Source organism: Trypanosoma brucei, chromosome 1 (assembly GCF_000002445.2).
Source record: "Trypanosoma brucei brucei TREU927 chromosome 1, complete sequence".
In the NCBI taxonomy this organism is placed as follows: Eukaryota; Euglenozoa; class Kinetoplastea; order Trypanosomatida; family Trypanosomatidae; genus Trypanosoma; species Trypanosoma brucei.
Genome location: NC_008409.1, coordinates 963,898 through 991,754, shown reverse-complemented (window position 1 = coordinate 991,754; position 27,857 = coordinate 963,898). Strand labels below are relative to the sequence as shown.

Below are 27,857 nucleotides of genomic sequence, written 5' to 3'. Positions count from 1 at the left end.
ATTCTCCTTTTCGTTACACCATTTCTCCTAATTTCTTCATCCAACATATTCACTTCCTTACTCTCCATGCCAGGTAATTACACTTTCCCAACTTAGTTGTGCTACCGATTTCTTGAGTTTCTCAATGAGCTCATCTACTCTCCAGATGAACACTTCCACTACCATAATGAGTACTTGCACATTCATGCTATGTTTTTCCATACCCTCCTCTGACCCCATTACTTTCAGTTGTTACTTTATGCCTTTACTCTCTAATAGATTACGCGCTTAATTTGCATGTATGTCTTACCCTTATCCAATGCACACAACTTTGCTACTGAGCCTCATTTAGCACATCCTCCTCCTTTCATACAGGTATTGACAACAGCCTTTGCTCCTCTCTTTGTGAACATGCACAACCTCCTCCCTTCCATTTTCTTAAGCCACAAAATGATAAAGATAAAAGTTGCATTCTCAAAACACCGTCTCAAACAATTATGCTCATTACTGAAACCGCTGATTATGTGGTGACATGATGGGATATTATGTTAGCCACCAACACACCAAAAAATAGAACAGTTCCAAAATAACGAGTGACCCTCCCTGTTATTACCTCCATTTAGATCATTTGCCACACCCACCAGTCACCATCCTTAGAGACACTCTGGTAGAAAAAAACGGATATTACATACGTAACCGCTCATCCTTTCAATGAATTCTCATTTATCTTCATTGCACGCAGGTTCTTTGCATAACCAAAAATAAATGGCAACAAAACTACTCTTGTGAGCACAAAACCAAATATTTCTTCCTTACTTCACATGCAGAAAGAATTAACACACCCCACTACCCTACAACACAAATGGTGGAGCGACAACCACAGTCACTAACACTCACAATTAAGATAACCAAGACAGGGACACTCCAGATAAAGAAATTATCAGTTGAAAAGGATGAGAGCACGCACGCGTAAAGTTATTTTTATTATAGAACGAGGGAAAATATCTGAAAATATCTGTCAGATGGTAGAATTAGTGCTTTTCACATTATCAATGCTATTCGTGTCGAACAGCAACGAAGTGAAACTCCTGTGGACTTCATTGAAACGGGAGTAAAGTGAAGTGATATTGGCCATCATGTCCAAGAGTGCAGAAGGTGGTTGTCCAGCAGCAAAAGGTGCGATGAGGGTGCTAAAGATGTCCCGTATTTTCAGTTTGAGTAGAAAGTGAGTGACAGTGTCAGCATCATCACGCCAATCCAGTACTTTGTTTGAATTGTTTACCGCACCACTCTTATACAGGTTATTGCGTGGTAAGTTGAGGCATTTGCTCACCCCACCGGACTTTGTCATCACGTTTATTTCAAGAAGCCCATTCTTATAATGTTTGAGGGCGCCCTCACTCACACCATGTGCCAGCAGACATGCGTTATCTCCACATGTAACGTCAAACTCTTTAACACCTCTAAACTCTTGATCTTTACATTCGTGCTTTCCACTTTCCACAGCTTTAACATCATCCCACACAGTCCTTGTGATCTCAGCAATAGCCGTATAATATTTATTCACTTTTATAAGGGCACCAGGTATTTCTTTCCTCACTGCCCTCACACTTTCATTAACCTCAGCAAATAATCCACCAGCCTTAGCTACAAGGTCTCCCATTGCATTTCCATGAGATATAAGCTTTTCCAACCTATTATTTTCCTTTACCATCGCAACACTAATAATACTCAAATATCTAACACTTTCACCTGCTCTTCCTTCCATATCATCCAATATACGAAATGCATTTGCATACACTTCCTCATTCACAAACAGCCTCCTCTCTCCCTCGCTGTACAATTTATTTAATGCATTCGAAAGACAACTGAGATAACATACGGACTCACTTAAAGGTGCATCACCGTGATAATCTGTTATCAACGTACACCCATTGTCCTCCTTCCCATCAATACAAATTACAGAAAATAACAAAACAACCAATTCCGCTATCGTAACTTTCATTACCTACAATCACATGTGGCAAAAGATATAAAAGAGGAAAAACACATCCCCTCCATTACACAAAAAAGCAGTGGGTATCACAAACGCACAATACCAATAACAGAACCGTAGCATAAAATATAACATTGAATTACATAACCAAAACTGCTGCAAAAGCCATTAAACCCATTAGGGTATGTTGCTTCCTCATTGTAAATCCTTCTTCATCTATAACATCATCGTCATCGACACTTCCCTTGCGTTTCCTTCCATTCTCCTTGAAATACCTACGCACTATCGGACTCTGAGTTAACAATTTTTTTAGTTTATTTTCAAGTTCGGCAAAGGGGAGAGAGGCTTAATTTTGTTTGGTCTTATTTTTTGGTTGCCGTGTAATACCTTCTGTTCATCAGCTCAATGTGGGCACAAATATTATTGGTTGCCTGCAAACCTCAGGACGATCGCAGACACTTCGTTATCGCAAGTAGAAAATTATTATTATAAATTGTTAAACCCCTCAACTCGCAGTACTTTCCATAAACATCAACAATTCAACCGTCACCCCTCCCTCCATTCCTTTTTTTTTTATTCTCGCCTTTAAGACTAATTTTGCATTTATTTGTTTCAGCAGTTAACACTTAACTTCTCATTTATTTATCGCGTACGGGAACTATGAAGTTGGGATGCCGCGACAACTCTCAGTGCTGCAACGGTTGCAAAACATATCGTTAACCGGCGTCGCCTCCACCAATTAATTTCTTTGGAGCTGCAACCACAAAAAAAAAAAAATACAGCGCTTTCTTTGAGGCTCCATCTCTGCTTGTGTTTTCTTTTTTTCTCTTTTCCCCCGTGCGACATTTCACAAATTAACATTTGCGTAACGCACAAATAAGAGGAAAATGCGCCAGAAAAAAAATATCACTGCGAAGGCATCGAAACCAAAATGCACTTCATGAGTCCCTGCACATTTGGAGTGTGCCGCAACGCTTCCCATTATTTATTTTTATTTGATTTATTTTTATCTTATTTTTGTGTGCGCGTGTGTGTTTGGGAGTTAATTGTGAAGTTATGACACAACATCTGACGCGACTCCATCGCTCGAATATATTTGGAATTCCCGCATCTCAAGAAATCACTGGCTTTGACGAGGGTTTTTGCGCAATTCAAATTGGAAGCGGATTTTCTTTGTTTAAACCAGAAAAAAATATTTTTTATTTTTCTCTACCACCAGTCACACAGTTGGAAGGTTAAACGTGGAATTGTGGGAGAATCAAAAAAAAAAACAGAACAGAACAGAAACATCTCCTCTTAATGAACTGGCGCCGGCAACATCACTTCTTCGTTACATTCGCTACAGAAATAACAGAGGAATAAACAAAAGAGGAAGGGAGGAAAGAAATAAATAAATATATATATATATATTTATATATATGAAATTCAGACAGTCAACATCGCAATTACTTCAAACGCGAAAGGGCATCAAATGTCCTCCGCAGTGCAACAGCTTTAATAAAAATAGTAATAATAATAATAATTGGTTATTTTGTAATAATGACATAAATGGCAATTAATAATAATAATAATAGTGATAATAATAACAATAATTAGTAATAATAAATAGGAATGGAAAATAGTCTCCAAAAAAAATGGCACAGAAGAATAAGCGGGGGAATGCGAGGGAAGTGGGAACCAACATTTTTTGGAAAGAGGAGAAAAAAAACAAAAATGTTGGAAAGTTATGGACGCCGAATACAACGAAATGTGCCGCAACCTCACAAACAAATATTACAGACAGGAATGAAATGCACGTATATAAATACATATTTACATATTTATATATTTATGTACACAAATGTATACGCTTACAACTTCATCCCACGGGCCCTTCTGCCGTCACACACCTCTTTAAGTCGCATTGCGGAAAACAAAAAACAAAAAAAAATGCCACGAGGTTGTGAGAAAGCGGATTGACAATTTAAGGGACTTTCCATTGATTTAGCGCTGCAGGTGTCCGGCAACATTTCTCTTTTTCCCGACCCATTACTTCTCCTTCACACTCCCGTGGCTTTTCTTCTTTTCTTTTCTTTTTCTTTTTCTTTTTTTTTTTTCATTTTACTTCTTTTGTTGTTGTTGTTGTTGTTATTGTTCTTTTTTTTTTTTGCGTTATGAGTTCATGAAGAACCGAACCCTCCGGCAGAAAATTGCTTTGACATGACAGACGCAACAACTTCCATAATAACTGACATCTTTTGTTGCACAAGTTGTGCCATACCTCCCATAACATCTTCATGGAGTGATGAAGCGGCCAGGTCGGAAGCTGAAATTTTTTCTCCATTTTCCTTCCGTAATTCCTCAATAATTGTCTCTATGAGGTGAGCATCAATATAATGTGGCCTGTCATGTATAACTTTACAGTAAATATATTTAAATGTGCCAAACTGTTGAATTTTGCTGTTACTGAGAAGTCCAGCAAAAAAAGCTCCAGCAGGGACGGAGTTCAGAAGTTGCGGATGTCGTTGGAACACATCAAGCGCTTCGGCAAAAATAACATAATTAATTACCTCAACCGAAGGGAATTTTAACAACTCGGATCTTGTGGATGATGAAAGCCAAGCGGGATTGAAGGTAATGGCGGGAGCGCCGGTAAAAACAGCAGCTGCAGTCGCCAAACCACCGCCAAGCGAATGCCCCGTGAATGAAACATTTGATAATCCAAAAGCGGAAACCACCAACGCCGCATTTGCCGCTGCTAACTTGTACGCATCCGATTTTCCAACTAATTGCAGCGCACTTTCAAAAGCGCTTCGGTTGTCGTGAACTCCCGCAAAGGCGAGTACATATTTGGAACCATTTGTGTACAATTCAGATCGAAAACCGCAACTCTCGTCCCTTTTTTTAAGTCCCTCAACTTCACGAGTGCATACGAGCCAACCATCAGGAAGATGTCCTTCACCACCATAAACATGGCAACACAAACATGACATTTCAAGTGCTTTCTTCCTGGAAGAGGAATCAATTGAATAATCACATGACTGAAGGTACGTTTTTAATAACTGATCAACGGGTTCCGACATGATTCCTTATAAAATGATTCCAATTGGTGTGTGTGAAGTATTTCTGAATCACTTCTCTCCTAAAATAAACCTATACGACAGCGCCACTTGCGGTGGATACTTCTTTCTTTCTTTCTCTTTTTTTTTTTAATTTATTAACATACACCTTGTGTTAACTTACGCTTCGAAAATAAAAAAGAAAAAGAGAGGTGAGGAAAGAAAAGGAAAGAAGAGACGAAATGCAGGACACTTCCCATGGAAAATGTCAAATTCCCTCACGTGCCAAATGGTGAGGAGAAGAAATAACGATGATGATAATAATAATAACAATAATTATAATAACTACTATTGTTAGACGATAATTGCAGGAAAGAGGGAGCAACAGGCCCTCACATACTGCTGAAACGAAATGCATATGGGAGTTAATGTCGCCCCCAGTACTTTAATAAATTCCCCTCCCCATCTGTGAAAATAAAAATTTTTAAAAAAATCTTTTAAAAAAAGCCTTGTCCCCCCTCCCTCCCCTTCTTCTCTCCTTCCAAATATAAGAAAAAAGAAAGAAACTGTGAAGAGGCACTTGCATAAGCCATTATATGGTGGACATTCAACAGTTAAGATAAATGACAACAAAGGTTGAACACACACACACATATATATATACATATATACACACGGGCACACGCATCATGAACACAAATACTGGGAAGAGTGGAGGAGAGAAAAGGGTTTTTTTTTGTTAATTTTTTTTTCAAAATTGTAAAAAAAAAGCGGGCAATCAAGTTAATGTTACACGTGTGACTTCTCGTGGCGGAAGAGCACCGAATGCTTAAATATTATCGATTGCGGTTCGAAGGCGCTCGAGAGCAACCGCCGTCGCGAGTGCACCATTAAGTCCACGCTGCACATCCCGTGCAAGTCGATTGGGATGTGCAATAAAAACTACGCGTTGTGACTCTTTCACCAATTCTAATGGTAATGTTGCGCCCTCTTCAGGAACCACTAACATTATGCCGCGATATCCCGCTGCAGCAGCTGACTTTACTGCGGACACAAGTGAACTCTCATCGTCAAGATAAACTTCCTTTCCAATAAGATGAACCCAGTGGTCACCAGTTCCAAAACTTGCAGTTATATTAGCGATTGGGCCCGCTTCATTGTGTTGGTAACCATTACATCGAAGCCAACGTTGCAAGTGAATGTTGTCGTGTCGAAGGAAAGTGGCAACATCATTATCATTATCATTATCATTAGATGGAGATGGAGATGCACCATAAACTTTCAGATATGGATAATATTGATGCAGTAGCCACAACACATAACCCTGCAAACGTGACTGACAACTCCTGTCGTGCAAAGTAGCGTGAAATGTCGTCGTGAGCACATGATGTGTACCAACGGCACCCCGCCGGTTAAACTTGCGACGATTCAGAACAATAAGTTCCTCGCAATTGAACACATTTGCATTGCGCATGATGGCCCCAATGTTGCGATCACCAAACTCATTATATACCATCACGGAAAGCTGCATTCGATACTGCAGGCGCCTCTCCGCAAGTAAAGCTCGAATTTCTTCATTACTAAAGTGTATAAGATTTTTCTCATGTGGAAGCGTACAGGGCGCAATTGTGCCATTGGCGTCACTGCTCAAAGGCATATGCCCCCAAAAATGGTACAAGTCGTTCATTCACTTCAGTACCCCGCCTCATCCACCGCGCACAGAAGGCCAAATGTACGGCAATTGCCATTGCTGAAAGCATTGAAAGTGAACCTACAGAACCGTATTGAGGCACGTAAAGGCAATAATCACATCCCGCACGTACCTCTTCAGACATGCCATTTTCCATTCCGAGAATTATCTCCACGCCGCAATTATCATCGCCCTCCGTTGAACCCCAACCGCCCTGTTGAGCTGCAGTTTCCCACGGAAATGACTGCAGTAATTGTGCCCCGGGATGGCAGGGAGTTAGTGCAACTTTTATTTTTCGTTGTGAAAGGGGAGTGGACACTTGCGAGTGCATGTAAAAAATTCGATTTCCGCCATGTATGATGTCCATTGATGGAGTGCAGTTCACTAATGGACTGAGAACCTTTGGGTGTGTGGCACCATAAAACATTGCGAGACGCAAGAGACACCACGCATTGTATGCAAACTTAATATCCTCAACTGTTAAACTCGCGAAGCCCATTAGTGGAAGAAACGCCTTTTTCTGCGGCCAGTATATGTTATAAGCCCAAGCATCAAAATCCCGCTTTATGAGGCAACGATTAGACAACCGCATTGAAATGCCCACTGCAGTGGCTCAAACTATACGCAACCTCACGCGGTTGGGCTGGACTTACAGGTTTCCCCTCCTATTTTTTTTTTTTTGTGTGTGTGTGTGTCACTACGCCTAAAGTAAACACACACAAATACAGATACATTACAAACAAATTTATATGGAAAGAAAATGTTATTTTCATTACAAGCGATGGGTCACAAGCACAATGGTTAAAAGACATGGGGCCGGTAGGAACAGGGGAGGGGGAAAAAAAAAGGATCAACAATTTTTTTAAAAAAAGAAAGGAATGAACTCATTTCACGAGAATACGCAATACAGAAGCTCAAAACGTACATTTTTCTATGAAATTAAAAATTCTAGCGTGCCTGATATTCAAAATAAAAATGCGGAAGAAAATCGTTCAAAAAAGAAAAAAAAGACTAACAATAATGATATAAAAGCAGGGAAAGTAAAAAACAAAAACAAAACATCCCTATGGAAATCGCGTCTATGCCGCCTCGGCGTATAAAACTTATGCACACCGCCTTCCCCGCAGCATGTTTTGATAAATCACCCGCGATGGATCATCATACGGCACATCACGAAGCACATCGTTGGATCGTGACCGTGTGGGCGTTGCGAGTCGCACATCAACAACTTTTCCCGAAAACTGCCGAGCACCCCCCCGCACTGGCAATCTAAGAATTGGCGTATCATCGACTACGTGAGAAGTTACGGGCTCTGAACGAAGAGAGCTCATGAAGTCCTGATAATGTGGGCGTGATGATGCGTATTTTCGCAACCGCGCTACCGCCTCTACATATCCCGTTGGTACAAAAGACGAAGGTCCCGGTGGTTTATGCCTCGTCACGGGTGGAGTGGCCGGTTGTGACTCAAGAGGGTCAAATGGTGGAGGCTCACCAGAAAACTTAGCCTGGTATGATTTTGTTGGCCGTTCCCACATCCCACGCCCACCAGGTGATGGACGACGGGATCGCGCAGGACTTGTGGAAACGGTGCCCCCCGTTTGCGCTGCCGATTGAGCCTCAACGGCTGCTGCAGCAACGGCAAGTTGCCGATTTCTCCTGCTGTGGGCATCTTCTGTTAGGCGGTGGAACACATCACCATGCGACGATGGTGAGGGACTCCTTCGTCTAGGGAAACTGTCAGTACTTAATCCAGACCGGTGCCTCGACATTACAGCGGTAGCGCGCCCCCTCCGCATACTTGACATCGTAGGTGACGTAAAGCAGATGCCCTGACGTGGACTAATACCTCTGCCGCACACCGCCTCATCGAACAACAATTGAGGTGATGTCGCTGACCGCGGCGGAGACCGCTGTCGTTGCGGCTGCGCTTCTCGTTTAGGCGACGTCCCTTCCAAACCGGCACCTCCTTTAACCACAGTTTTCGCCCTTAACGTGAATTTCGACGGCGCTACCGCTTGTGTTCGATCCCTCTTTTCTTTCGCGGGTGTACGCCATGCAGAGATGGCATTTAGTTCCGCGAGATTACAGAATTCGTCCCGCGGTGAAAGTGTCTGCTGCTCACTCAAAAGCTCTGTGGTGCTTATCCCAGCGCACTCTCCATAGAGGTGTTCACAAACGCAATGTCGAACCCATGACATGTCATCCGCAACTGGCGCGGCATGACCCCTCACTATATCATACCAACAGTCATCAATACGATCTGTTTCCCACGTAAGGCCCAACCTCGCCAACAACTGCCGCAAGTCGTCGTAACGTAGCACTCCCTCAAATCCGCCATCCTTGCGGGAGGCATGCAACATTCCGTCTAAAGCCATAATCAACGTGCGATCCCCCAAAGGTGATATGGGCTCACGACAGGGGTCACCAGAACTTGAAATTGATGGGGAACTGGGTGAATGATATTCCTCTATGGGTTGCGATCCGCTGTACACCTCGCGCGAGCGCATTTAACTGTTTTAAATTTTATATGGAGTTTGCTACAATCTGTATGCTTGTGCTGATATATATATATATATATTTATTTATGAATGTATATACTTCTGCCCTTTTCTATGCGAGAAGATCCACAGAGTTGAGACCCGTGCCTCTACTACAATTATTGAGTATCCGCTACGCGCCCTGAAGTAAGACGCAATGACAGAAAAAGAAACTACAACAGTTCCCTTCTACAAAGGTCAAAAGAAAGGATAGAAATAGCAAACGCAGTAGCGGAGGCCGAAATAAATAAACAAATAGAAGAAATAGCGGAGAGACAAACAAATTGAGTGAGCGAAAAAACGGCGCGAGAAGATATAAGCGCGTGAACTCCAAAATCCAGAGACCACGGCAAGACAAAAATTGCAATAACTGGCAACTGTAACAAATAATAATAATAATAACAACGAGAGCATCGACGAAAGCAACTTTTGCATCGAATTAACGGACAAACAAGACTAAAATGGAAAAGAAAGAGGTACGGAAATATGTTCACTTTGAAACTGCGGTACACGACCAGCAAGGTGCATTTAAAGAGAGCGGACATGTGGAAGTGAGCCCATTAAGAAACCGCGAGATGATCATACAAGCGAAACTTGTGTCGGAAACCCCCGCATAAGAAGGCAGCCGGTTCTCCCACCCAACCTTTCGCTTAATCTCCTTTAACGCGGGTATGCCTCACGCAGAGCGGATTTTGCACATTTATTTGTTGCTCTTCCTGCTTTTAAACTTATCTGCATCGCTATTTCCCCTCATTCCGCGCCTCATAACTGATTGCTTAGTTATTGTTCCGCTTTACGCTTATGTAACTGCCGCTGCTGGTTTCACGGAATGTGATCCATTGGCAATGGCACTGTCCCGCGTACTTCACCATTGCCACCAGCCTTCCTTTTTCTGCCTTCTTATCTCCTAATTAACTTTCATGTATACTTTTACTACTCTCACAGCGTTTGCAGCCAACTCATGACGCGCTGAAAGAGGGGTGGAGGACACGGCGGGAGTAACTACAAAAGAGGTCATGAATTATCTTCACAACCCTCCACGCGTCAGTAATGCGTCGCGCCTCCTCCCAACTCGTATCGGGTCCCAGCGGCGTGTATTCAATGACACAAAGACGAGCCTTCAAAAGGTAATAATCCCAAGGCACCTCCGTTCCCAATTGCATTCGCGTGTCAGGACTAACAACCCACGGCCTGAGCCACTCATCAACATCTTCAATGGTTTCCATCACTTCGCTGCGTGGTGCCGGGCCGCTATCATTACCGCAACACGCGGCACCGGTCCCACAACTGTCACCGAAGCGTGCCTGAGATGAGCACTCCGAATAATACTGCAGCGCTTTACTGCTGAGAAACGATGGTGCTCGCTGGCCAAATCTCACGAGAACTTCCAACATATTCTCCCACTCATTACTATCAAGAAACGCAACCACACGCTCACATTGTGTCTGTATTCTCGTAACCACATTCTTCTGAAGAAACACGTCCATTTCATCTTCCTCACCGCCAAGAGTGGGAGCGGTGGACATGGCTGCAGCGACGCTTCTTGTTAAGCCATGCGTAAACTCCAACTCCGCTACGCTCAAGTATGCCTCCCCTGTATCACGCTTCAGGAAATAGGGATTGCCTCCACAAGAACGGAAACCCGATTCATTGCTAATACCATCGCTAGCCACCACATTCTCCACACACACATCCAAGTGAACGCCAAATATCTTGTGACGGATTGGAGGGCCACGTACACTTAAGTAGGCACCAAGAGGACTTCCCCAACAGGCTAAACACCTCTTAATGATATCCTCCTTAGCACAATATAACTCCTCTGCACCGCTGCCACTGCCATCACCGTTACCACCACTACCACCAACAACACCAACACTGCCATTGCAACTGGCGCTATAACTGTTACCGTAATGCCGCTTCCGACTTCCCGCGTAATGTTGCCACGCCCTGGCACATCGCATAGCGAAGAGTGACACGGAAGCTGTGAGAAGTACGTACAGCTTCTCTCGCTTATAGGCGAAGGAACCTATGGATAAAGTTTCATTCCAGTGCTTTAGAAGTTCTTCCATGTTGATTATGGGTTGCTCTTTCACGCAGAAGAGATACTCGTAAATGGATGGGTTTACTAAATGATAGGGCCGGCATCTGGGTTGTAGACATCGCGGCTGCCCAAACGATCGTAGTTTCTTATCTATAAAACGATTCGCGCTCTCTGTGGGAAGATCGTTGTGACCGCGATTCGGTTCCGCATGGAGCTCCACTACACCGGGTGGTGTTGCCTCTTCGATGGTCCGTTTTAGCTGCTGCGCGTGTTCAAACGGCACCACATCATCGCATTGCCCGTGGTGAATAATGATGGGGCATCGCACCTGCGCAACCACGTCAATGGTACGAAACCAATCATAACCCAAGTAGCCCACAATTGAGCCCACATTGGGCGTCATATCATTTGCGCATTCCTTTAGTGATGTAAAAGGGGATTGAAGCACAAGAAGTGCTGGAACCTCCTCTTCACCTTGCAGAAGCGCACATACTTGAGCTGATGGCCCCGTACCGATGGAACAGCCCATCAGCACTACGCGATCAGCGGGCACCCGCATGTGACGCACAGCGTAATAATACGCCGACAGCACATCTTCATTCATGGAACGCTCTGTCGTCTCACCATATGCAATTCCGTAACCCGTGTATTCCACAAGCAGTACAGAGGTAGAGGTACGCTTACTTACATATGACATTGTTTCAAACACCATCGCAACGTCTACGGCATTTGTGTGAGCGTAGATGATGATGAATTTAGCAGCCGTGTCGAGCAGTAGCAACCCGTACGTAAAGGTGCCATTTTCCTTCCGTGTATCCCAGTCAACCCTCGGTATATGCACCAGTTTACCAGGGTGTTTGTCTGCACTATAAGTAGGAGAAGGCTTGGGAAGAATAAAAGACTTTACCAGCGAACCGAAGAAGGCCGCCATGCCCCCACCAAGAAAAAAAAGCACTTCAATGCCTTCGCCTATTTTATTGTTAATATTATATATTATTATTATTATTATTGTGCACAATTCGCATTGTTATTTCCGAATGCGGATATTTGCGTAGCGCATCACGAAAATATGAAAGAAATAATGAAGAGAAAGAGAGAAACTGAATCACAAGCACACTTACAACATGATCGTAAAACATATGTTAAAAAGATGAATGGCGCGCAGCAGGAGGGCGGTTTACCACGGCCATTGAAGTGGAAGGTGAGAATACCAATGCGGATCACAAGAACCCGCACATAAAAATTAAAATGAATGAATGAATGAATGAGCGTAAGAGAGAGAAGGGAAAAGAGGAGGGGGAGAGGCCTAAGTGAATCCATAGGCGGTGGAGCATACGCCAAAGAAAGTTTAAAACATCTCACCTTTGAGTGATGAAAGCTCTTCAGTTTCCAAGCTGAATATCCTTACAGCATATGCAGTTTCCCCCTCCTTTATTTCTTTTAACATCACCTCCACAAACACGCACGTGTGCCCACATCATACGACTCGGAAGCACCAAATTTTACACAGAGCAAAATATAGTTATACCATTATCTTCCCTGATTACAACACTTCCCGCAATAGGACCTCAACACCCTTTCGGAAGTCTTTATGCGTAACAGGACAGACACTTTCATCATCTATGCAGACGTGATGCACAAGGATGCCATTTGGAAAGCGGGCGAAAACCGTCCCCGGCCGTAGTTTCTTCCCGCATACCGCGCAGGAGCTTTCGATGTCGATTACAACTCGCCGCGACTTCTCAAGCTCAAGCACCTTTTCCGCCTGCCGCACTCGGGCTTCTAACACGCTGGCGTAAATGGCCGCACTTCGGTTCCGCATGGCAGCAACGGAAAGCGAGCGTCTGAGAAAATCCTCCACAACTGCAATGGGTGTATTATCAGGCAGCAACTCAAGAACAGCAAGGGGTTCAATACTCCCACACGTACTCGCAATAGACATCGCTTCCTCGAGTCGTGGCTCCGCACCGGTTGAGGGACGAAGTAATTCCTTAAGAAGCACGAGGAATACATCCTCTTCATCACGGCTGGCCCGAATCGCATAGTACTTCGCCTCCTCCAATTGGTTCATCTCGTAGAGACACATGCGAACGGCTTCCCCATGCAACTTCAAGCGCTGATAAATTATTGCCCGTTCGGGATATGCCTGAGAGCGCACGGTTGGCTGCTCCAAATACGCGCGTACAACTGAAAGGTTCATGAAAGACGAAGAGCTCAAGAAGTCACAAAGCACCTTCCTCCGCCTCTGCCTAATTTCGGTTTCCTCCACCTCAATTTCAGCACCAACACCCACTGATTTCGCCTGTTCGCCCTCAACGAACACCACTTCCACCAAACTTTTCCAGTAGGCGTCATGCATTGCCGCATCCCTGCAGGTGTCATATTGGTTTCCAAGAATGAGAGATAACCACTCTACCACTCGCTCATGCATATTGGTGGTTCCAACGCCCATCATGTCGGTGCGAACTAATCGAAGCACAGCGGCTTGTTGTTCAGCCGTCATTTTGTCTACTGGAAATAACATAACTGACCACAGTGGTGGAATATTTGCCAGAACCCAAAGAGCGTGACGCGCCACCAACTGGAGGGTCTCTGGTATGTCCCACGCAAGTTTTCTGCAATAAAGAATTGTCGTCACAACACCCACACAACGCCGAAGCAACCGTGCCGACTGCTGAAGGTCCTCCTCTTGGTCCATTGGCGCTTCCATGTGGCTATAAATATCACTCTGGGAAATAAATATACCACTTGTCTCATGCTCAGGTATCATTACTTTGGGAAGCAGACGCCGCAGCACGGAGAGAAACTCATCATTAAAAGAATCTCGTATAACATTATCATCCTGGATAGTGTTCGGCACCGTGTCTATCCCTTCTCCTTCCTTATTTACGGATGAACCAATGGCACTACATGTTGGTTCCCCCGTCACAGCAAGTTCCTTCAATAACTCTAAACTTCTGCTATGTAAGCCCTGGCGGTACCATAAAGCCACCAGCCCCACCCATTGCTCACCTTTCAAAAGACACTGCTCCGAATCCCTGGGAGCACATGCGTTTTCCGTGCACAAAAAATTTAAGAGCTCCTTCTCTTGTCCCAAGAAAACATATGCCCTCAGAATTGCCGTATCGACCGCCTCAAGCACCACATCCACATCAGGGTAGAGAGACGTATCCATTCCCACGGACGCGCTGCTACCAGCGGCAATATATTCTGGGCGGAGAGAAGTCACGTAGTCAAGAAGAAGATCCACAGACTCATTTGAGCACACAACACCCTCAAACGCACGGAAAGACGACAGCAACTCGCTCAGATCAGCGGGTACCTGCCACGCATCACGCGCACGTTGTGTGAGAAACCCGGGGAAGAGACTAATAACCAACCGAGGGTCGACCCGTGCGTCGCGGAAGCGCAAAATGGCGGTCTTAACATCCCCACGCTTGTAAACACACCACAGCGCATAATGAGTTTGCATGCTTTTTGCCAAAGCCTCCTCTACCTCATTCACACAAAGCTCATACAGTAACAATCCAAACTCGAATTGTTTGGCGGAGATGAGACCCATCACCTGCTCGCGTGGCGGCACCATCTCAACCAAATAAACCGTATTGGTACTACCACCACTGCTACTTGTTGCGATGGTCACATCTCTGCGAAACGCATCGGCTGGCGTACTTTTAGTTGGCAGCGTCACATCAAAGTCAGCGTATGAACGATGGGAAATACGTTCAATTCCTTTACAACCAATGCTTTGCCCCAGCGGCGTGGTTTCCGAGCAGCCGCGTGTTGTACTCGCAAACGGTAACCGCACCTCCAGTCCGCTACTGCTGTGTACTGTAAGCAAAAAAGGATGAACATACGTTGCACCATTTGGTGGAGAGGACCACACCAACGTGTTGGCTTCATTACCGGCGAGAATTGTTCCGTCATGGAGGGCGCGCGCCCCGTTACCTCTTCCATTGTCTACGAGAACCTCCGGCACGGGGTCAAGCGGCAACAGAAGGGGATTGACACCTTTGCTATTACTAGTAGGGTAAAGACACTCCACCATGCCACTCGCCACATCCACTAAAAGATATTCACGACGAAGTGCTACCATAATATTTCGACTGGCCCACGTAAGTGACTTTCCGCCATCCGGTACCTGCAACCCATCCCTCACTGGTATAAACTCCTGCCGTTGTCCCTGCTCCCTATACTCATAAATGCTGACCTTTTTGCGTTGCAGTACCGCCATGGAAAATATTCCCTTTTGCCGCTTAACATGCACGGCGGTAATGTCCTTCATTCCAGTTATTGCACTAAGCTCCTGCAACTGATCCTCCCGCGGGTGATCCGTCGCTGCAGATGTTATCGGCTCTTCCAATCGGAACACCAAAATTGCGTCGTCCGCAACCGCAACAAGAATCTGCTTTTCCACAATGGGAATAGTGGCGAGAATAGGGTGTTTCCGTCTGGCCGTGTGAATATGCAAACAACGAAGATCCCCTTTGCTGGGGGAAAGTTCGTAAACGATAAGTTTACCGTCATTTGTACCGATAAAAACAAGGTTCCCTGCTGTAGTTATGGATTCAATCACGTATGGAATCTTCTGTTTCAACTCACGTAGGCGAAAGGCCTCGTAAGACGACATTGTTCAATGGATATTTAATTCGGTACCTAAAATAGACAAGGTTGCGATACCCCTCAACCGCTACATGCTGCATATGGCAAAGAAAAATAAAAGAAGGACAAAGATGGGGAAAGGGGGGTTACGATGAATAAGTACAGCAACAGTAGCGAACATCCATCAAACCGCAGGGGCGGTGTAACAGCGATTTTAATCATAATCATAATAATAATAAATTAGGCGGGCATAACTCACACTCCCAACACATACACACACGCACGGCAACACTAATCAACCAAATACTAAATAACAAGCAAAAACAAACAGGAAGAATGGCAGTCGTAAAAGTTAACCACGACAAATAAACAATTAGGCAGAGGCGTATAAACAATGTAAAACAACAAAACTTCAGGTGCGTGTAAACAACTAAAAGCAGCAGAAGTTTTTGTGTTTTCCGCCTTCCATGGCTTCATAACTTCATTCATGAACGCCGATGAGAGGTTGCAAAAAAAGTACCTTTTCATCCTACAGAAAACAAAAAAAAGGGAGGTGAGGCTAAGCACCAATCCACTATATGGCCCAATGTTCAAAAAAAAACATAGGGAGGTGAGGACATGCCCAATTGAAAGAAAAAAAAGGAAAAGGAAAAAAAGAAAGAAACAGTAGATAGAAAACAAAACATTGCTTCATTATAATTCCTCTTCCCTAAAAAGACAAAAGAAAAAGAAACTTCATACTTGCCACAACTCCACAAGCGGATCCCAGTCATCAATCGCGGAGAGGCGTTCTCCATCGAAGAGTAACACACAATTTGGAAATGGAGCACCGCTATTACCCTTCTCACCTAAACGCCTTACATGTTGTTGAGTGAGAGGGCCCGCAATGGCTGCTGACTGCAATGCCATGTGTTCTCGCTCCGTCGTTGTTAAGGTTGAGTGACGCTCAAGAAAGTTACCCATCTCTCGCGAGAGTTGCAACATTGCTTTTGAATGTGCCTCCATCCTCGACTCACTCAACAACCCTTCAAGATGTTTTACCATTAATTCACAGCATGGCTGATCCGCTAAAGCAATACCTAGGCCCATATCCACAATGTGAGCCGCGTCCACACGAAACAGATATGCATTACCTGAATCCGTTGACGTGTTACCTACTTCATACAACGAAACGTGAAAGTTAAAATGTCCCAATGAGTCCTGGAGTTGCAATGCTTCTACTGCACTACGAAAGCATTCAACATACATCATTGGGTGTGTTTCCTCCATAACGGAAGCACTGGCCCTTGGTGTCACAACCTTGTCGGATTCCTCAACATCGGCAGTGGGAGTGTCGCACCCACCGTCACTGGCTACACCCTCTTCACTAATTATTGTGTTGTTGGTATCGTTAACTTGGGGAGTAAACGTGGTTGTGTTACGCGTTTGGTTACTAATGAAACGCAATGCCGCAACTGAAGGTTTCTTGTGCTGCACTGCTTTGCAGAGTAACTCGACTGCCTCGTCATCCGATGCGGTAAAAGGGACCAACACGGTCAGTAACATGTGAAAGGGCGACTCCACCACAACACCATTCATCGCACACGTCACATCACCCTCCAAACCACCGTCTTCATATGCCGCCTCTGCAGCAGCAGCCGCCATGGCTGAAGGCGCTGGTATTTCAAGTGGAACATCAACAACACGTTGCACAAAGAGTGGAGCTGTTGCTGTCATTTCATTCGCAAGAATAAGGGACGTGGCAACCTCCGCATACGTGACCTCAGCATTCACCATGAACGGCTGAAGCCTTAACTTCGCCACGCAACGCTTCCTGCTATCTTGTAATGCAGGCGGCCAAGCAAAGAGCGGCAAGCCAACAGGCAAAAGAACTGAAGGTGGTCCCATGTGCACCTTTTCGTATAAAAAGAGCATCATCCACGGCGACGGCATGAGACTCACACTACTTCCATACACGCCCTTAATACTAACGTCAATCAGCGGAGCCTGTGCTACCGGTGATGCAACGAAGTAGGCCCAGTAATTCCGCGCAAGGAGGGAGTAACGCGTCGTTGGGTCCTGCTCATTTACGGATTCCACTTTGAGCATATCCAAACCCTGTTCACCTTCGGGTCCAACAACCTGTCGCAGCTTCTTCACCACCTCACGGAGAGAAAGCACATTCTGAACATACTGCGCCGCTTCACCGAATAAACCACACTCCGCTCTGGCACCTTGTACCTGTTCCAGCTTTTCAATAAAACCGCCCATAGTTTCATCTGAGAGCTTTCCCATCTCGAAGAGCGTCACAACGTGTTGCCTGAACGAAGGGTCGGTACTCAAGTTTGTCATCATGAGAAACCCCAACAAACTCGTGTCGTACAAAAGTACCAGTCGCTTCGCCGGTTGTCCTTCAGTACCACAGGCATTAGAAATGATGCTCTGCACGTTCACTTCGTTGCTGCTATTCTTTATACAATCCCCATCGAAATGAACAGCAATATCCAACCCTTCAGTGTCTATTGAAGGCTGCCATGAGGATTCCACCAAGCTGTCAGCGAGTGCACCACTGTTAATATCATCACCAACAATAACGCCAAAACCATCTGTCGATTCAGTTTCAGCAACAGGGGAAGAAGATTCCTCTGTGAGGAATGGTTGCACCAACTCACTCCATGAAGTGTGAACACGCTCGACGAAGGGCTCGAAATCCTTAGGTATGCGGTTCGTGCGTGGTTGCGCCAAGCGAAGTCGGATACACATTTGCACTGCCAAGCACAGATCTTCCTCCTCAAGTACAAGAAGCTTGGCTAACTGCCTTAGAGAGGTACGATCGTCAATTGTTCCAAGAACCTTATACAACAACACTTCAATGGGGTCGTCGGAAGTGCGATTCATCACGAAATGCTCCAGTGGGGGCACAACAATTTGATCCTCGATGCTTACATCCAATATAGTGCAAACGAGCCCCTTATGGTACAAACCAAGAAGCTCTACCCTTGATAACTCACACGCATAACAGCATCTATGAGCAATAGATGCCGCATCATCTGCAGACTTCGGTGAGGGCACAATAGGAGTGCCGTCTGCAGCCACAGAAGCACCGGAGTGAGCCGATGGTGGCGCGCCCAGTGGCGTTCTTGGCGATGATGCAGATGCCGCAGAAACAGCACCGCATTGACTACCCATTCGACCAAAATCGCCTTCAACTTTCTTAACTTCAGGACCACCACTACCGCCATTTTTGGACCTTATGTTCTCAGGGTTCTTCACAATCGTTTCACCACTGCTGTCCTTACTGTCTTGGTCCTTGTAACACTGAAGCAAATGGTTGTGCATCAATAACTCCTCCTTCGTCAGCTCTGATTTCTTACGCGGTTCCGCCGACCCATCCACAGGAAGCACACGGCAAAAGGGTGTTAATTCCATAGTAGAAAGAAGGCGAGCGGGCAGATGGTCCTTTACAAAACCTCTGTTGACATGCCATCGCACTTTACTCCTTACTTCGCGTGTAAGCTCAAGGTATTCGTTCCGCCCAATTCCTATACAATTAAGCACGTCCACGGCGGTGAAATTTGGGAGCGTATCGTAACTGCGCTCCTTCTTCAGAAGCTCCGCAATCATCACGGTGTAATACACAAGTGGCGTTTCGTGAGTGTACCGTACAACAGCTTCCACATGAGGGTAGGGAAAAAGTTGAAGCCTTGCCTTGAGGTGCTGCACCATTGACACGTAGTATTTTTCCTCAGAGACATCTTCTCGTACAAAATTCGGCAGCCGCCGATACGACCAGTAGCGCATGGCTCCAAAGAGAACGGCTTGCTCTTGATATTCAGCCACAGACATGCGCTGCTGCAGAGCAAAACAAAGCTCCGCGTACGAGACACCGGCCCCCAGGGCCTGGTGCAATTCCGCCGTGTGGTAGTTTGCGGTCATCAGTAAAGGCCTGCTTGCAATAACAAAGAAAACGGGTTGAACACAGGAAACCACTACTACTTCAAAGGAGAAAGGAGTAAAAGGCTAAGTACTTAAATAAATCAAATGCAGAGATCGTGACAACCCTCCTCAAATGAGAAAAAAAAAAGATCTTAAAAAAAAAAAAGAAACAGACACAAATAAACATGCCTCGTATTGGGGCCCTGTTGTTGAGGGTATACGTTCGAACAACAACAACATAAACCACAAGGTAGTTAATCCTACCCATCCACTCAATTGAAGCATAATTGGTGAAATAACACGTGAGTGTAGGAATGTGATATATATATATATATATACGTGTGTCTGCATGTGTGTGAATCCCTTCACCGCCATTAATTCTATAACCCAACAGCAGCGCATGAACCAGTAATGCAAATGAAAGAAAATGAGCCACGTGACTTCCTCCTGAACACCCAACATTCCTACTCATAACAGTGCAGATCATTTGACAAGCGCAGCCACTGAGTTACCATCTCTGATCTCTCAGGTTTCTTGTCATGCTCCCATATGCAAAAACTCTCAGCCACGGCTGTGATGCGCATGTCCCCCGCTGCCGCTTCCACCTGCGCTGAAGACGGCTGAGTGGTATCAAAACAGGCAGCAGCTCCACCAGACTTCCTCCCACCCGCCTCCGCAATTGGAGGTTTATTGGTGAAACTTGCGCAGGCAATAACATATGAAGATGGCAATATTACTTCACGTCCCATAAGCGTACGCCCGCGTAATGCATTGCGGAGCTCGCCTCCTTCTCCACGTACCGTATGTTGCGTAAAGTTTACAGTGACATCTGTTGTCCCACGGAAATTTGTCTTCACTGGCAGCGAATGTATTACCACAGGCGCATTGCATTGGCCCTCGGATACCAAATCAGGAAGAGAAACTGAGTTTTGTCCTTCCATGGAAGTATGCTTTTACAACAAATAGAATAATGTAAGAGAAAGAAAAAAAAAAGACAGACGTACCCTGTCCTTATAACGCGTTCGCAAAAGGAAGGAAATCAAACATGCTTCATTCATTGTGTGATAAATAAGGGAGAACAAGTGAAGAAGCGGGACACACACACACACTCGTGGCACAACACTGCGGGTGAGGGGAAAAAAAGTGAAACGTTACGTGATTGCGAAGGCCACCGCAGCTCATCAGCCCCCTCCCCCCCCACACACACACACACACCAGTCATTTAATAACTCTTATTCCCCCTCCCCACTCACGTCGAGCACATGATGTTCCCAACACTAAAGGTAATAAACCTGCGCCAATTTCTGTAGATGCGGCAGTAAAGTGAGGCCGCCACAACCGGCACTCACATTAGCGTTACAACCACCGTTATCTCCGGTATCTTTCAGATCCTCGCAGCACTGTAAAGCATTCAATAATTTAAGACGCTTCACTGGATGAGCTCCAGGCACGATGGACTCCCACAGCAGGAACTCATCGAGGCAACTCTGCAGACAACATCGCGTATCACCGAGAACAGTGTACACGAAGGTTAGTGCATTACGCAACTCGTGACAAAGGTAATGGAAAGGATACAGTTCAGCACAACACTTCTGCAGTAAACGTTGTAACGCATCCTTGTCTGACCTGCTGATATCACACGCATCTTTCGAACGAACACGACCGCAAAGCAGCTGAACATCCCCGATTAGTTTACTGTGTGTATCACAGACACTATCACCGCTATCCTTCTTGCCGTCAATACCACCTTTGTTACTTCCAGAGCGTAACATTGCCGTAAGGGCAGCTTCATATGGATCATCACTGCCACCACCGCAGCAACAACAACAGCGAACGCAGCGGCAATGGAAGAAATATTTTTCCGCGAGCTCCCCACGCCTTAACTCCGTCGGCCAGTACAATTGCGGAATGTACGCAATGGTGAGCTCTTCACCAGCTTCAACGACACGCGTTGTCACAATTGCGTCGCTCTGAATAGCACAATTTGGTGCACAGGAATGATTGAAGTAAGACGTAATACTTGCCGCGTGAAGTGCCTGCCCAACGCCTAGACCTGAATCATCACAAATCTCAATTGCGTTGCAACGAATAACGCCAATAAGCCTCGCCACTTCACCATGTTCCTTTTCACCGTCCAACAGCTCATGCACAATGCGCACCAAATTTCCAAGACTTTGCGCTACTTCAACAGGATGGCCCTCCAACTGGTGCTCCACAGCGTTGTAACCGGGACGGTGAACCCTAACGCCCGACAATGTGGTGATGCAATGCACAGCCGTCGTAAAAAACTCGTCAACGCTGTCCGTGATGGAAACGACTTGTCCCTCCCGCTCCCGCTCCTCATGAGATGCTTGCAGGGAATCCCGCATGTTCTTCAACCGTTGCAACAGTCGGCACTCGTACTTGTCGTGCTGAATTCGATGCTTAGCCGCACACTCCGCAGAGCAATACCCCACAAGTTTGCAGTGGCCACACGCATATTTATCCTTTTGGGTTGTACCCTTCGGTTCATCACTCTCAGATAAGGGATAAACAATTCCACAGTTATAACACACACCAACACCACATGACTCGTCAAATGAACAGACACTGAAAGGGTGTAAAGTCGAACTCACCGCAAGATGGGCTGGCAGACGCGTGACAGCCACAACAGATTTTCCACAATCGCCCTCTTTCACCTCAATGGAAGGCTCTTCCTCAATTGTTTGTTCGCCATCGTCATTACCCTCACGTTTTGGCGGCAAAATCTCAGCTAAGAGTTTATCAAGAGCCTCACCAATGAAAGGCCGCATGGACTCCGCCATGGATGGGAGCAAATATACGGCACGACACAAATACTGCAGTGGACCAATTCCATATTGTCGCTTTGGAAGTGAAGGGAAATTTCCCAGAAGCATGCAACGCCCAATAAAAGCATACGCCTTCGCAATCAAGGGGTTCACACGCTGCACCTTCACAGCCAATGCCGCACATTCCTCATGTTGCCCCAACTTAAACAAACAAGTGAGTGCATTGCCAGCGCATCGGGTATATTCCTCCTTCACCGCAACCGAATCCACCCCCGCTGCGTCCTTTAGCGTATCGTATAAATCAATTGCTTCCCGATACATGACAACGGCGGCACGAGGATCTGTGGGGAAAAGTTCATTACCGCGTTTACGCAACTCCTCCATGGCAACTGTTGTGCCCACCACAGCGTTTCTCCTTCTGCCAAACGGGGATAAAATGCGGCCTGTGATCCGTCCTGTTCAGTTCATACCAATTATCAGTAAACAAAGCAATTGTGGGTGGAAAAGCAAGAGGAAGGGATCAGAGGCCAAACACATCATTGATACAGGTGAGGAAAGTACGGTGGTAAAAAAGCCGAAGAAAAGGTAAGAGGTGCGGTATCAAAAAGTAATAATAATAATAATAATAACAATAATAATAATTTCAACAAAGCTTCGGCCTTTAATGTACAAGTTAACACCCCGACGAACAGCGGCATCCCCTCCATGTAATTTCTCTTTTCATCCATCAGCAACAAGCGATTCTACACTCCACACATGTGCATGTATGACACCAGCAACCTTAATATATATTTATATTTATTTGTGTATATCACATACCGCCCGCCATCCGTATTCGAGTGCTTACTCCGTCGACTGGTCCTCCTCCTCCACACCTTCCACCTCATTCCGCCTTCGCTTTTGCAGCCCAAACTTCTGCACTTCATGCATTAACGCTGGTCCTAACACTTGATGGGCGAGGTGATGATTTTTTTGACTGTTAAATGCTTCCATGCCCGCCAAGTCAGGTTGATGTACATGTCTCGTGTCAAGCACTGATTGATGTGTCGGAATAACAAAACATGCCCTCACGTCATTATTCACCACTATTGCCGTCGCCTCCTCATTTGTTTTGGCACTAACCGCAGCAGCACCCATCAGACAATCACCTCCGCCCTCACCATATTCATCACCATCCTCGCCTTCACCTTCACCTTCTCCTTCTTCCTCATCATCATCATTTGCATCCGCGTGATGACTGCGACGTTGAGACCTTTCCATTTTTTCAATGGCATTCATCACGGCGGGGTGGAGAATATCAAAAGCAACTCGCGGGTCGCTGTTAACAATGAGATCAAAGTAGTTGTGTAATTGCGTGCCACTTCCAGGCAATCCGCTCATGGCTCTAAAATAAATAAATAAAAGGAACTCTCAATAATAACAATAAATGGTAATTACAGTGCTATTATTATTATTATTAGTTACTTTAAATAGATGTATGTGTTTGTGTTTCTCTCTTCGTTTCCCTTCCCTTCCCTTCACGTTTTTTTTTCTTTTTTGGTCAACGCAATTAAAGAAAAGAAAGTAAAAAAGAAAGAGTTCAAAAAAAAAAGCACCGAAAAACACATCGAGAGTGGGTGGTGGCACGAAAGGAGGATTCAAACATGCGTGTAAATATGTAAAAAGATAATAAACAAATAAACAAATTAGTAAAATAGCGAAAAAAGAAAAAGAAAGGGTACAATACTTTCAAACTTCGTCGTCCCGTCTTCTCCACTTCAAAAAAAAAAAAAGAAGACACTTCACAGGTGTGCACTTTCCCTTTACTTCCTCTCGGTACCCTTTTTCGTGTTCCCTCCCGTACATCATAATAACCGCAAACACTAATAAATCCACGGCTCACAAACACATTCACTGATAAATAAACATATATTTATATACTTTTTTTTTCATCTACGTTTGCGCATGCACGCTTTAACGCACTAAAATGATCACATACATGTAAACGCTAAACAGGGCAAAAGTACAGAGAGATGGAACGAAGCAGAACAACAACCTCGGAAACAAAAAAAAAGGGAGCTCTGCCGTTCCCGCTCATGACATTTCAAGCAATTCACACACTAAAAGGTAAAAACTAAAAAGAAAAAGGAGGAAAAGAAAGAAAAGAAAAGAAAAGAAAAGGAGGAAAGTAATCACACGGCATCAGCGGACATGTCACTTTTATCCTGCCGCCGTAACTCTTCATTCCATGCGTACAATTCCCGTCTCCGTTGCTCCTTTAACCTTAACGACGTGTAATCGTTACGGCAGGGGAGATTCTCATGAGCGGTACTGCTGTGACCCCTGCTAGTGGCGCTAAGAGTCGGTCCATTTTTTCGAGAAGTCCTCATTCGAGCACTCACCGCTTGCGATGCTGCTGATGGAACCGTTTTGGAGAGACGAAGAAATCCAACCCCTTGTGATGCCGCCTGAGCCCCGCCTCCCACTGGTTTGACGTCGAAAAGTCTACTAGCGGCACGAGGGCCATTACTAACGTTTGTGGAGCCCGTGAAATCCAACAAACGCCTGGATGCACGCAATCCAGTGGAAGCAGGCACTGCAGGTGTTAATACAACAGAAGCTGCGGTAGCGTTACTAAGGGTAGGTGTGGCAGTAGCAATGGTTTCATTGGTGCCACTGGCACAAGGCGTACTGTTGACATTACTCTCCCTATTCTCATCCTCCTTGCCACTCTCTTCGTTTGCAACTAACACTCCTGCCTCCACAGCAGCATCTATTCCAATAATAACTCCATCACCTCCATCTTTTGTTCCCTCCTCCCGTATGGCATCACCACTACATTTCGTCTCTCCCTCTTCATTTTTAACCGGTAGTGCACCATTCAACTGGACCGATCGCGTGTTGGGTGTTGCCATGGGTTCGGATGGGTATTGCCATGCACCTGCTGCTGGTGTCTCTTCCCCTTCTACCTTTGAAAGTCCATTGGAAGGCGGAAACAAATCACCGCGTGGGGTGCCGGGCCCGCTTTGACTGCTCAAACGGCCATACGGAACCTTATCGGATGTGTTTTGTCCAACTCTTAAGGTGGAATGAACCCGCGCAGCATCACTCGTTCTCGGATACCGCTGTGCCTGCTTGTCATCGGTATGCATCAGGGACAAAATGTTTTTTAACGCTAATGACGGACTCAAATTCACACACTAATACTCTCCACAGACACACACACACACACACGCGATAACAATAGCGTCAACGAAAAAAAAAAGGAAAAACAAAATAATAACAATAATAATAAAAAGAATACCAACAAATGAAATGAGAGGAATGTTACCGCTTGATCGAACTACAAGTTAAAGAACCCAAGCCGTTCTATTTTCCGAAGAAGTGGAAGAGCGGAAGGAGAAGGTAAAAGAGGGGTTCAATTTGTGGCAAACAAACAAAGCAGTGAGAACGAGGGAGAGGCACGAGAACAGAAACATATATATATATATATATATATATATTTGAATCCTCGGTGCCGATCACGCACTCACATACGTTGCTACAACGCGCAAGCAAAACAAGTGGATGGAACCGCATCATCCCCATCGTTTCATTTGCACACCTTTTGTTTCCCGAGGAAACGCAACCGCCCCTCATTAATCCCATTGGGGCGAATTGTGCCCTTAAACCACCCGATACGTGTTATTCATTCATTATGTTAATATTATTACTGTGCTGATGGTTGTTGTCGCTGCAATGGTTTACTAACCCCACATCAACTCCAACTCCTTTAGTCCTCGTTCCCTTTCTTTCTTTCTCTTTCTTATGCACTTTCGATCAATCATAATTCCCCACACACCCACACCCCATAGCTCACATTCACAAAGACGTGATAACTCTTCACAACCTTCTTTTCTTCCTTTTCTTTTTTATCTTCTTTTCTTTTTTTTTTATTGCTTTCGCCCTTGAATCGCCCAGTACCTCTACCGCAGCCGAAAATCCTGGTCATAATGACTAATCTGAAGTGCCCCTTCGAAGTCAACATGAAGTGAAATGTCAAGATCTCGCCCATTGAGTGCATTTGGGCTGCATTTCATGCGAAAGGTGGCTCGCTCTCCCGCACGCATCCGAAGCGGGTTAAAAAGATATAAAACCGTTTGCCTCCAATGCGTGGGAGGGGAATATGGAGTTGTGTCAAGTATCACCACTTCATGACCAGCGGTGAAGGGCGTGTCAAAGTGAACAGAAAGCGCATGAACATAAATAATGCTATTACCACCATTACGCTTTCCGCGGGAGGCCTGTGCCTCAAGTGCAAACTCCGATGTGAAGCTAAGATCCGCTTCTTTTACGGTATTGATGTCAAATGAAACGAGAGGTGCTACATTGGTAACAATTTGTGATCGTTCCACCGTGTCCACAAGCGGCTCAATGAAACTTAGGCGTTTGAAGTAGGAAAAGTCAATTCCCTGCACATTGTCCCAAATGTTGAAGCGTTCTTGGATGTACTGCTCGTCAGTAATGCCGCATACGTGCATGTTAGCTTTATCCGGGAACATCTTCACATCAGGAGTACCCAAATTATCACGAGCGTACAAAACGGTGTTTAACATAGACTCATAAAGTAGGAAGTAACCCATCCATTCACTAATAATAATATCCACCTTCTCATCCAATTGTATTTCCTCAACCTTACCTTGAATTATTGTAATAACATCCTCAAAACCGTTATCTCTTACAATTTCCCTCGCTTGCACGGCAACAGTACTGCAGTCGACCCCAATCACCTTCCGCGCACCCGCTTTTGCAGCAAACATAGAAAGGATTCCCGTCCCGCAACCAACATCAAGCACAACCTTGTCCTTAAAAAGGTACGCATTACGCCACATGGCATCACGATATGATGTGGTGCGATGGCAATCCTTCAACATTTCCATGTGAATTCCATAATGGCTGTAAGAATCAAAATAATAATCTGTAGTCGTTGTAGTGCTGGAGGCGGCATTTGCGTCCACCGTCATTGTTGCACGCGGTAAACCACTTTTTCTTATTTTTGTGAATACAAGGCGTCTCAAATGCTGCCCGTTCGTCCTGCTATTATTACTATTATTGTCTTTATTATCAAAGGAAAATATGTGGCAGCAGCCCACTTACAAGCGCTGTATTTACGAAAAGAAAGTTAAAAATAAAGGCTAGAGTGGAAGTAGAATTTCAAAACAGTGACAATGACGACGATTATAGTAAGGCAGGATCACGGCAATACACGCACAATCGCAAATGTGCATATATATACATTTATTTATTTATAT

At 45.2% G+C, this 27,857-nt stretch overlaps 18 protein-coding genes across 18 annotated transcripts, besides 10 other annotated features; 1 reads left to right on the top strand and 17 right to left on the bottom strand.

Annotated features, from left to right (window-relative positions):
• Nucleotides 1-57: 57 nt before the first annotated feature.
• TB927.1.4880 (hypothetical protein, unlikely) lies at nucleotides 58-219 on the bottom strand (the record flags this gene model as incomplete). The annotated part of the gene is made up of 1 exon (XM_001219178.1): nucleotides 58-219. The coding sequence occupies one exon, from the start codon at nucleotides 217-219 to the stop codon at nucleotides 58-60; it is 162 nt and encodes a 53-aa protein (XP_001219179.1).
• Nucleotides 220-997: 778 nt separating this feature from the next.
• TB927.1.4870 (expression site-associated gene (ESAG) protein; expression site-associated gene 1 (ESAG1)) lies at nucleotides 998-1,984 on the bottom strand (the record flags this gene model as incomplete). The annotated part of the gene is made up of 1 exon (XM_001219177.1): nucleotides 998-1,984. One exon carries the CDS (start codon nucleotides 1,982-1,984, stop codon nucleotides 998-1,000), a length of 987 nt encoding a protein of 328 aa, XP_001219178.1.
• Nucleotides 1,927-1,984: a sequence feature (Signal peptide predicted for Tb927.1.4870 by SignalP 2.0 HMM (Signal peptide probabilty 0.925, signal anchor probability 0.003) with cleavage site probability 0.652 between residues 20 and 21).
• Nucleotides 1,985-2,117: 133 nt separating this feature from the next.
• Nucleotides 2,118-2,309, bottom strand: an mRNA.
• On the bottom strand, nucleotides 2,618-2,836 carry TB927.1.4850 (hypothetical protein, unlikely; the record flags this gene model as incomplete). The annotated part of the gene is made up of 1 exon (XM_001219176.1): nucleotides 2,618-2,836. One exon carries the CDS (start codon nucleotides 2,834-2,836, stop codon nucleotides 2,618-2,620), a length of 219 nt encoding a protein of 72 aa, XP_001219177.1.
• On the top strand, nucleotides 3,587-3,934 carry TB927.1.4840 (hypothetical protein, unlikely; the record flags this gene model as incomplete). Its single annotated transcript, XM_001219175.1, has 1 exon — nucleotides 3,587-3,934. One exon carries the CDS (start codon nucleotides 3,587-3,589, stop codon nucleotides 3,932-3,934), a length of 348 nt encoding a protein of 115 aa, XP_001219176.1.
• Nucleotides 3,785-3,853: a sequence feature (1 probable transmembrane helix predicted for Tb927.1.4840 by TMHMM2.0 at aa 67-89).
• On the bottom strand, nucleotides 4,135-5,037 carry TB927.1.4830 (phospholipase A1, putative; the record flags this gene model as incomplete). The annotated part of the gene is made up of 1 exon (XM_001219174.1): nucleotides 4,135-5,037. One exon carries the CDS (start codon nucleotides 5,035-5,037, stop codon nucleotides 4,135-4,137), a length of 903 nt encoding a protein of 300 aa, XP_001219175.1.
• TB927.1.4820 (hypothetical protein, unlikely) lies at nucleotides 5,368-5,679 on the bottom strand (the record flags this gene model as incomplete). The annotated part of the gene is made up of 1 exon (XM_001219173.1): nucleotides 5,368-5,679. One exon carries the CDS (start codon nucleotides 5,677-5,679, stop codon nucleotides 5,368-5,370), a length of 312 nt encoding a protein of 103 aa, XP_001219174.1.
• A 163-nt stretch (nucleotides 5,680-5,842) lies between these two features.
• Nucleotides 5,843-7,295, bottom strand: an mRNA.
• On the bottom strand, nucleotides 7,807-9,210 carry TB927.1.4800 (hypothetical protein, conserved; the record flags this gene model as incomplete). The annotated part of the gene is made up of 1 exon (XM_001219172.1): nucleotides 7,807-9,210. One exon carries the CDS (start codon nucleotides 9,208-9,210, stop codon nucleotides 7,807-7,809), a length of 1,404 nt encoding a protein of 467 aa, XP_001219173.1.
• Nucleotides 9,211-9,413: 203 nt separating this feature from the next.
• On the bottom strand, nucleotides 9,414-9,785 carry TB927.1.4790 (hypothetical protein, unlikely; the record flags this gene model as incomplete). Its single annotated transcript, XM_001219171.1, has 1 exon — nucleotides 9,414-9,785. The coding sequence occupies one exon, from the start codon at nucleotides 9,783-9,785 to the stop codon at nucleotides 9,414-9,416; it is 372 nt and encodes a 123-aa protein (XP_001219172.1).
• Nucleotides 9,441-9,509: a sequence feature (3 probable transmembrane helices predicted for Tb927.1.4790 by TMHMM2.0 at aa 20-38, 51-73 and 93-115).
• Nucleotides 9,567-9,635: a sequence feature (3 probable transmembrane helices predicted for Tb927.1.4790 by TMHMM2.0 at aa 20-38, 51-73 and 93-115).
• Nucleotides 9,672-9,728: a sequence feature (3 probable transmembrane helices predicted for Tb927.1.4790 by TMHMM2.0 at aa 20-38, 51-73 and 93-115).
• Nucleotides 9,674-9,785: a sequence feature (Signal anchor predicted for Tb927.1.4790 by SignalP 2.0 HMM (Signal peptide probabilty 0.096, signal anchor probability 0.877) with cleavage site probability 0.082 between residues 38 and 39).
• A 414-nt stretch (nucleotides 9,786-10,199) lies between these two features.
• TB927.1.4780 (serine peptidase; serine peptidase, Clan SC, Family S9D) lies at nucleotides 10,200-12,212 on the bottom strand (the record flags this gene model as incomplete). The annotated part of the gene is made up of 1 exon (XM_001219170.1): nucleotides 10,200-12,212. The coding sequence occupies one exon, from the start codon at nucleotides 12,210-12,212 to the stop codon at nucleotides 10,200-10,202; it is 2,013 nt and encodes a 670-aa protein (XP_001219171.1).
• A 55-nt stretch (nucleotides 12,213-12,267) lies between these two features.
• TB927.1.4770 (hypothetical protein, unlikely) lies at nucleotides 12,268-12,420 on the bottom strand (the record flags this gene model as incomplete). The annotated part of the gene is made up of 1 exon (XM_001219169.1): nucleotides 12,268-12,420. One exon carries the CDS (start codon nucleotides 12,418-12,420, stop codon nucleotides 12,268-12,270), a length of 153 nt encoding a protein of 50 aa, XP_001219170.1.
• Nucleotides 12,346-12,405: a sequence feature (1 probable transmembrane helix predicted for Tb927.1.4770 by TMHMM2.0 at aa 6-25).
• On the bottom strand, nucleotides 12,825-15,911 carry TB927.1.4760 (hypothetical protein, conserved; the record flags this gene model as incomplete). The annotated part of the gene is made up of 1 exon (XM_001219168.1): nucleotides 12,825-15,911. One exon carries the CDS (start codon nucleotides 15,909-15,911, stop codon nucleotides 12,825-12,827), a length of 3,087 nt encoding a protein of 1,028 aa, XP_001219169.1.
• Nucleotides 15,912-16,189: 278 nt separating this feature from the next.
• On the bottom strand, nucleotides 16,190-16,411 carry TB927.1.4750 (hypothetical protein, unlikely; the record flags this gene model as incomplete). Its single annotated transcript, XM_001219167.1, has 1 exon — nucleotides 16,190-16,411. The coding sequence occupies one exon, from the start codon at nucleotides 16,409-16,411 to the stop codon at nucleotides 16,190-16,192; it is 222 nt and encodes a 73-aa protein (XP_001219168.1).
• Nucleotides 16,412-16,590: 179 nt separating this feature from the next.
• Nucleotides 16,591-16,596: a repeat region (telomeric repeat hexamer TTAGGG).
• A 22-nt stretch (nucleotides 16,597-16,618) lies between these two features.
• TB927.1.4740 (hypothetical protein, conserved) lies at nucleotides 16,619-19,798 on the bottom strand (the record flags this gene model as incomplete). The annotated part of the gene is made up of 1 exon (XM_001219166.1): nucleotides 16,619-19,798. The coding sequence occupies one exon, from the start codon at nucleotides 19,796-19,798 to the stop codon at nucleotides 16,619-16,621; it is 3,180 nt and encodes a 1,059-aa protein (XP_001219167.1).
• Nucleotides 20,263-20,739, bottom strand: TB927.1.4730 (hypothetical protein, conserved; the record flags this gene model as incomplete). Its single annotated transcript, XM_001219165.1, has 1 exon — nucleotides 20,263-20,739. One exon carries the CDS (start codon nucleotides 20,737-20,739, stop codon nucleotides 20,263-20,265), a length of 477 nt encoding a protein of 158 aa, XP_001219166.1.
• A 336-nt stretch (nucleotides 20,740-21,075) lies between these two features.
• On the bottom strand, nucleotides 21,076-22,971 carry TB927.1.4720 (hypothetical protein, conserved; the record flags this gene model as incomplete). The annotated part of the gene is made up of 1 exon (XM_001219164.1): nucleotides 21,076-22,971. The coding sequence occupies one exon, from the start codon at nucleotides 22,969-22,971 to the stop codon at nucleotides 21,076-21,078; it is 1,896 nt and encodes a 631-aa protein (XP_001219165.1).
• Nucleotides 22,972-23,430: 459 nt separating this feature from the next.
• Nucleotides 23,431-23,967, bottom strand: TB927.1.4710 (hypothetical protein, conserved; the record flags this gene model as incomplete). The annotated part of the gene is made up of 1 exon (XM_001219163.1): nucleotides 23,431-23,967. The coding sequence occupies one exon, from the start codon at nucleotides 23,965-23,967 to the stop codon at nucleotides 23,431-23,433; it is 537 nt and encodes a 178-aa protein (XP_001219164.1).
• Nucleotides 23,968-24,758: 791 nt separating this feature from the next.
• On the bottom strand, nucleotides 24,759-25,718 carry TB927.1.4700 (hypothetical protein, conserved; the record flags this gene model as incomplete). The annotated part of the gene is made up of 1 exon (XM_001219162.1): nucleotides 24,759-25,718. One exon carries the CDS (start codon nucleotides 25,716-25,718, stop codon nucleotides 24,759-24,761), a length of 960 nt encoding a protein of 319 aa, XP_001219163.1.
• TB927.1.4690 (arginine N-methyltransferase, putative) lies at nucleotides 26,532-27,569 on the bottom strand (the record flags this gene model as incomplete). The annotated part of the gene is made up of 1 exon (XM_001219161.1): nucleotides 26,532-27,569. One exon carries the CDS (start codon nucleotides 27,567-27,569, stop codon nucleotides 26,532-26,534), a length of 1,038 nt encoding a protein of 345 aa, XP_001219162.1.
• Between the last annotated feature and the right edge of the window lie 288 nt (nucleotides 27,570-27,857).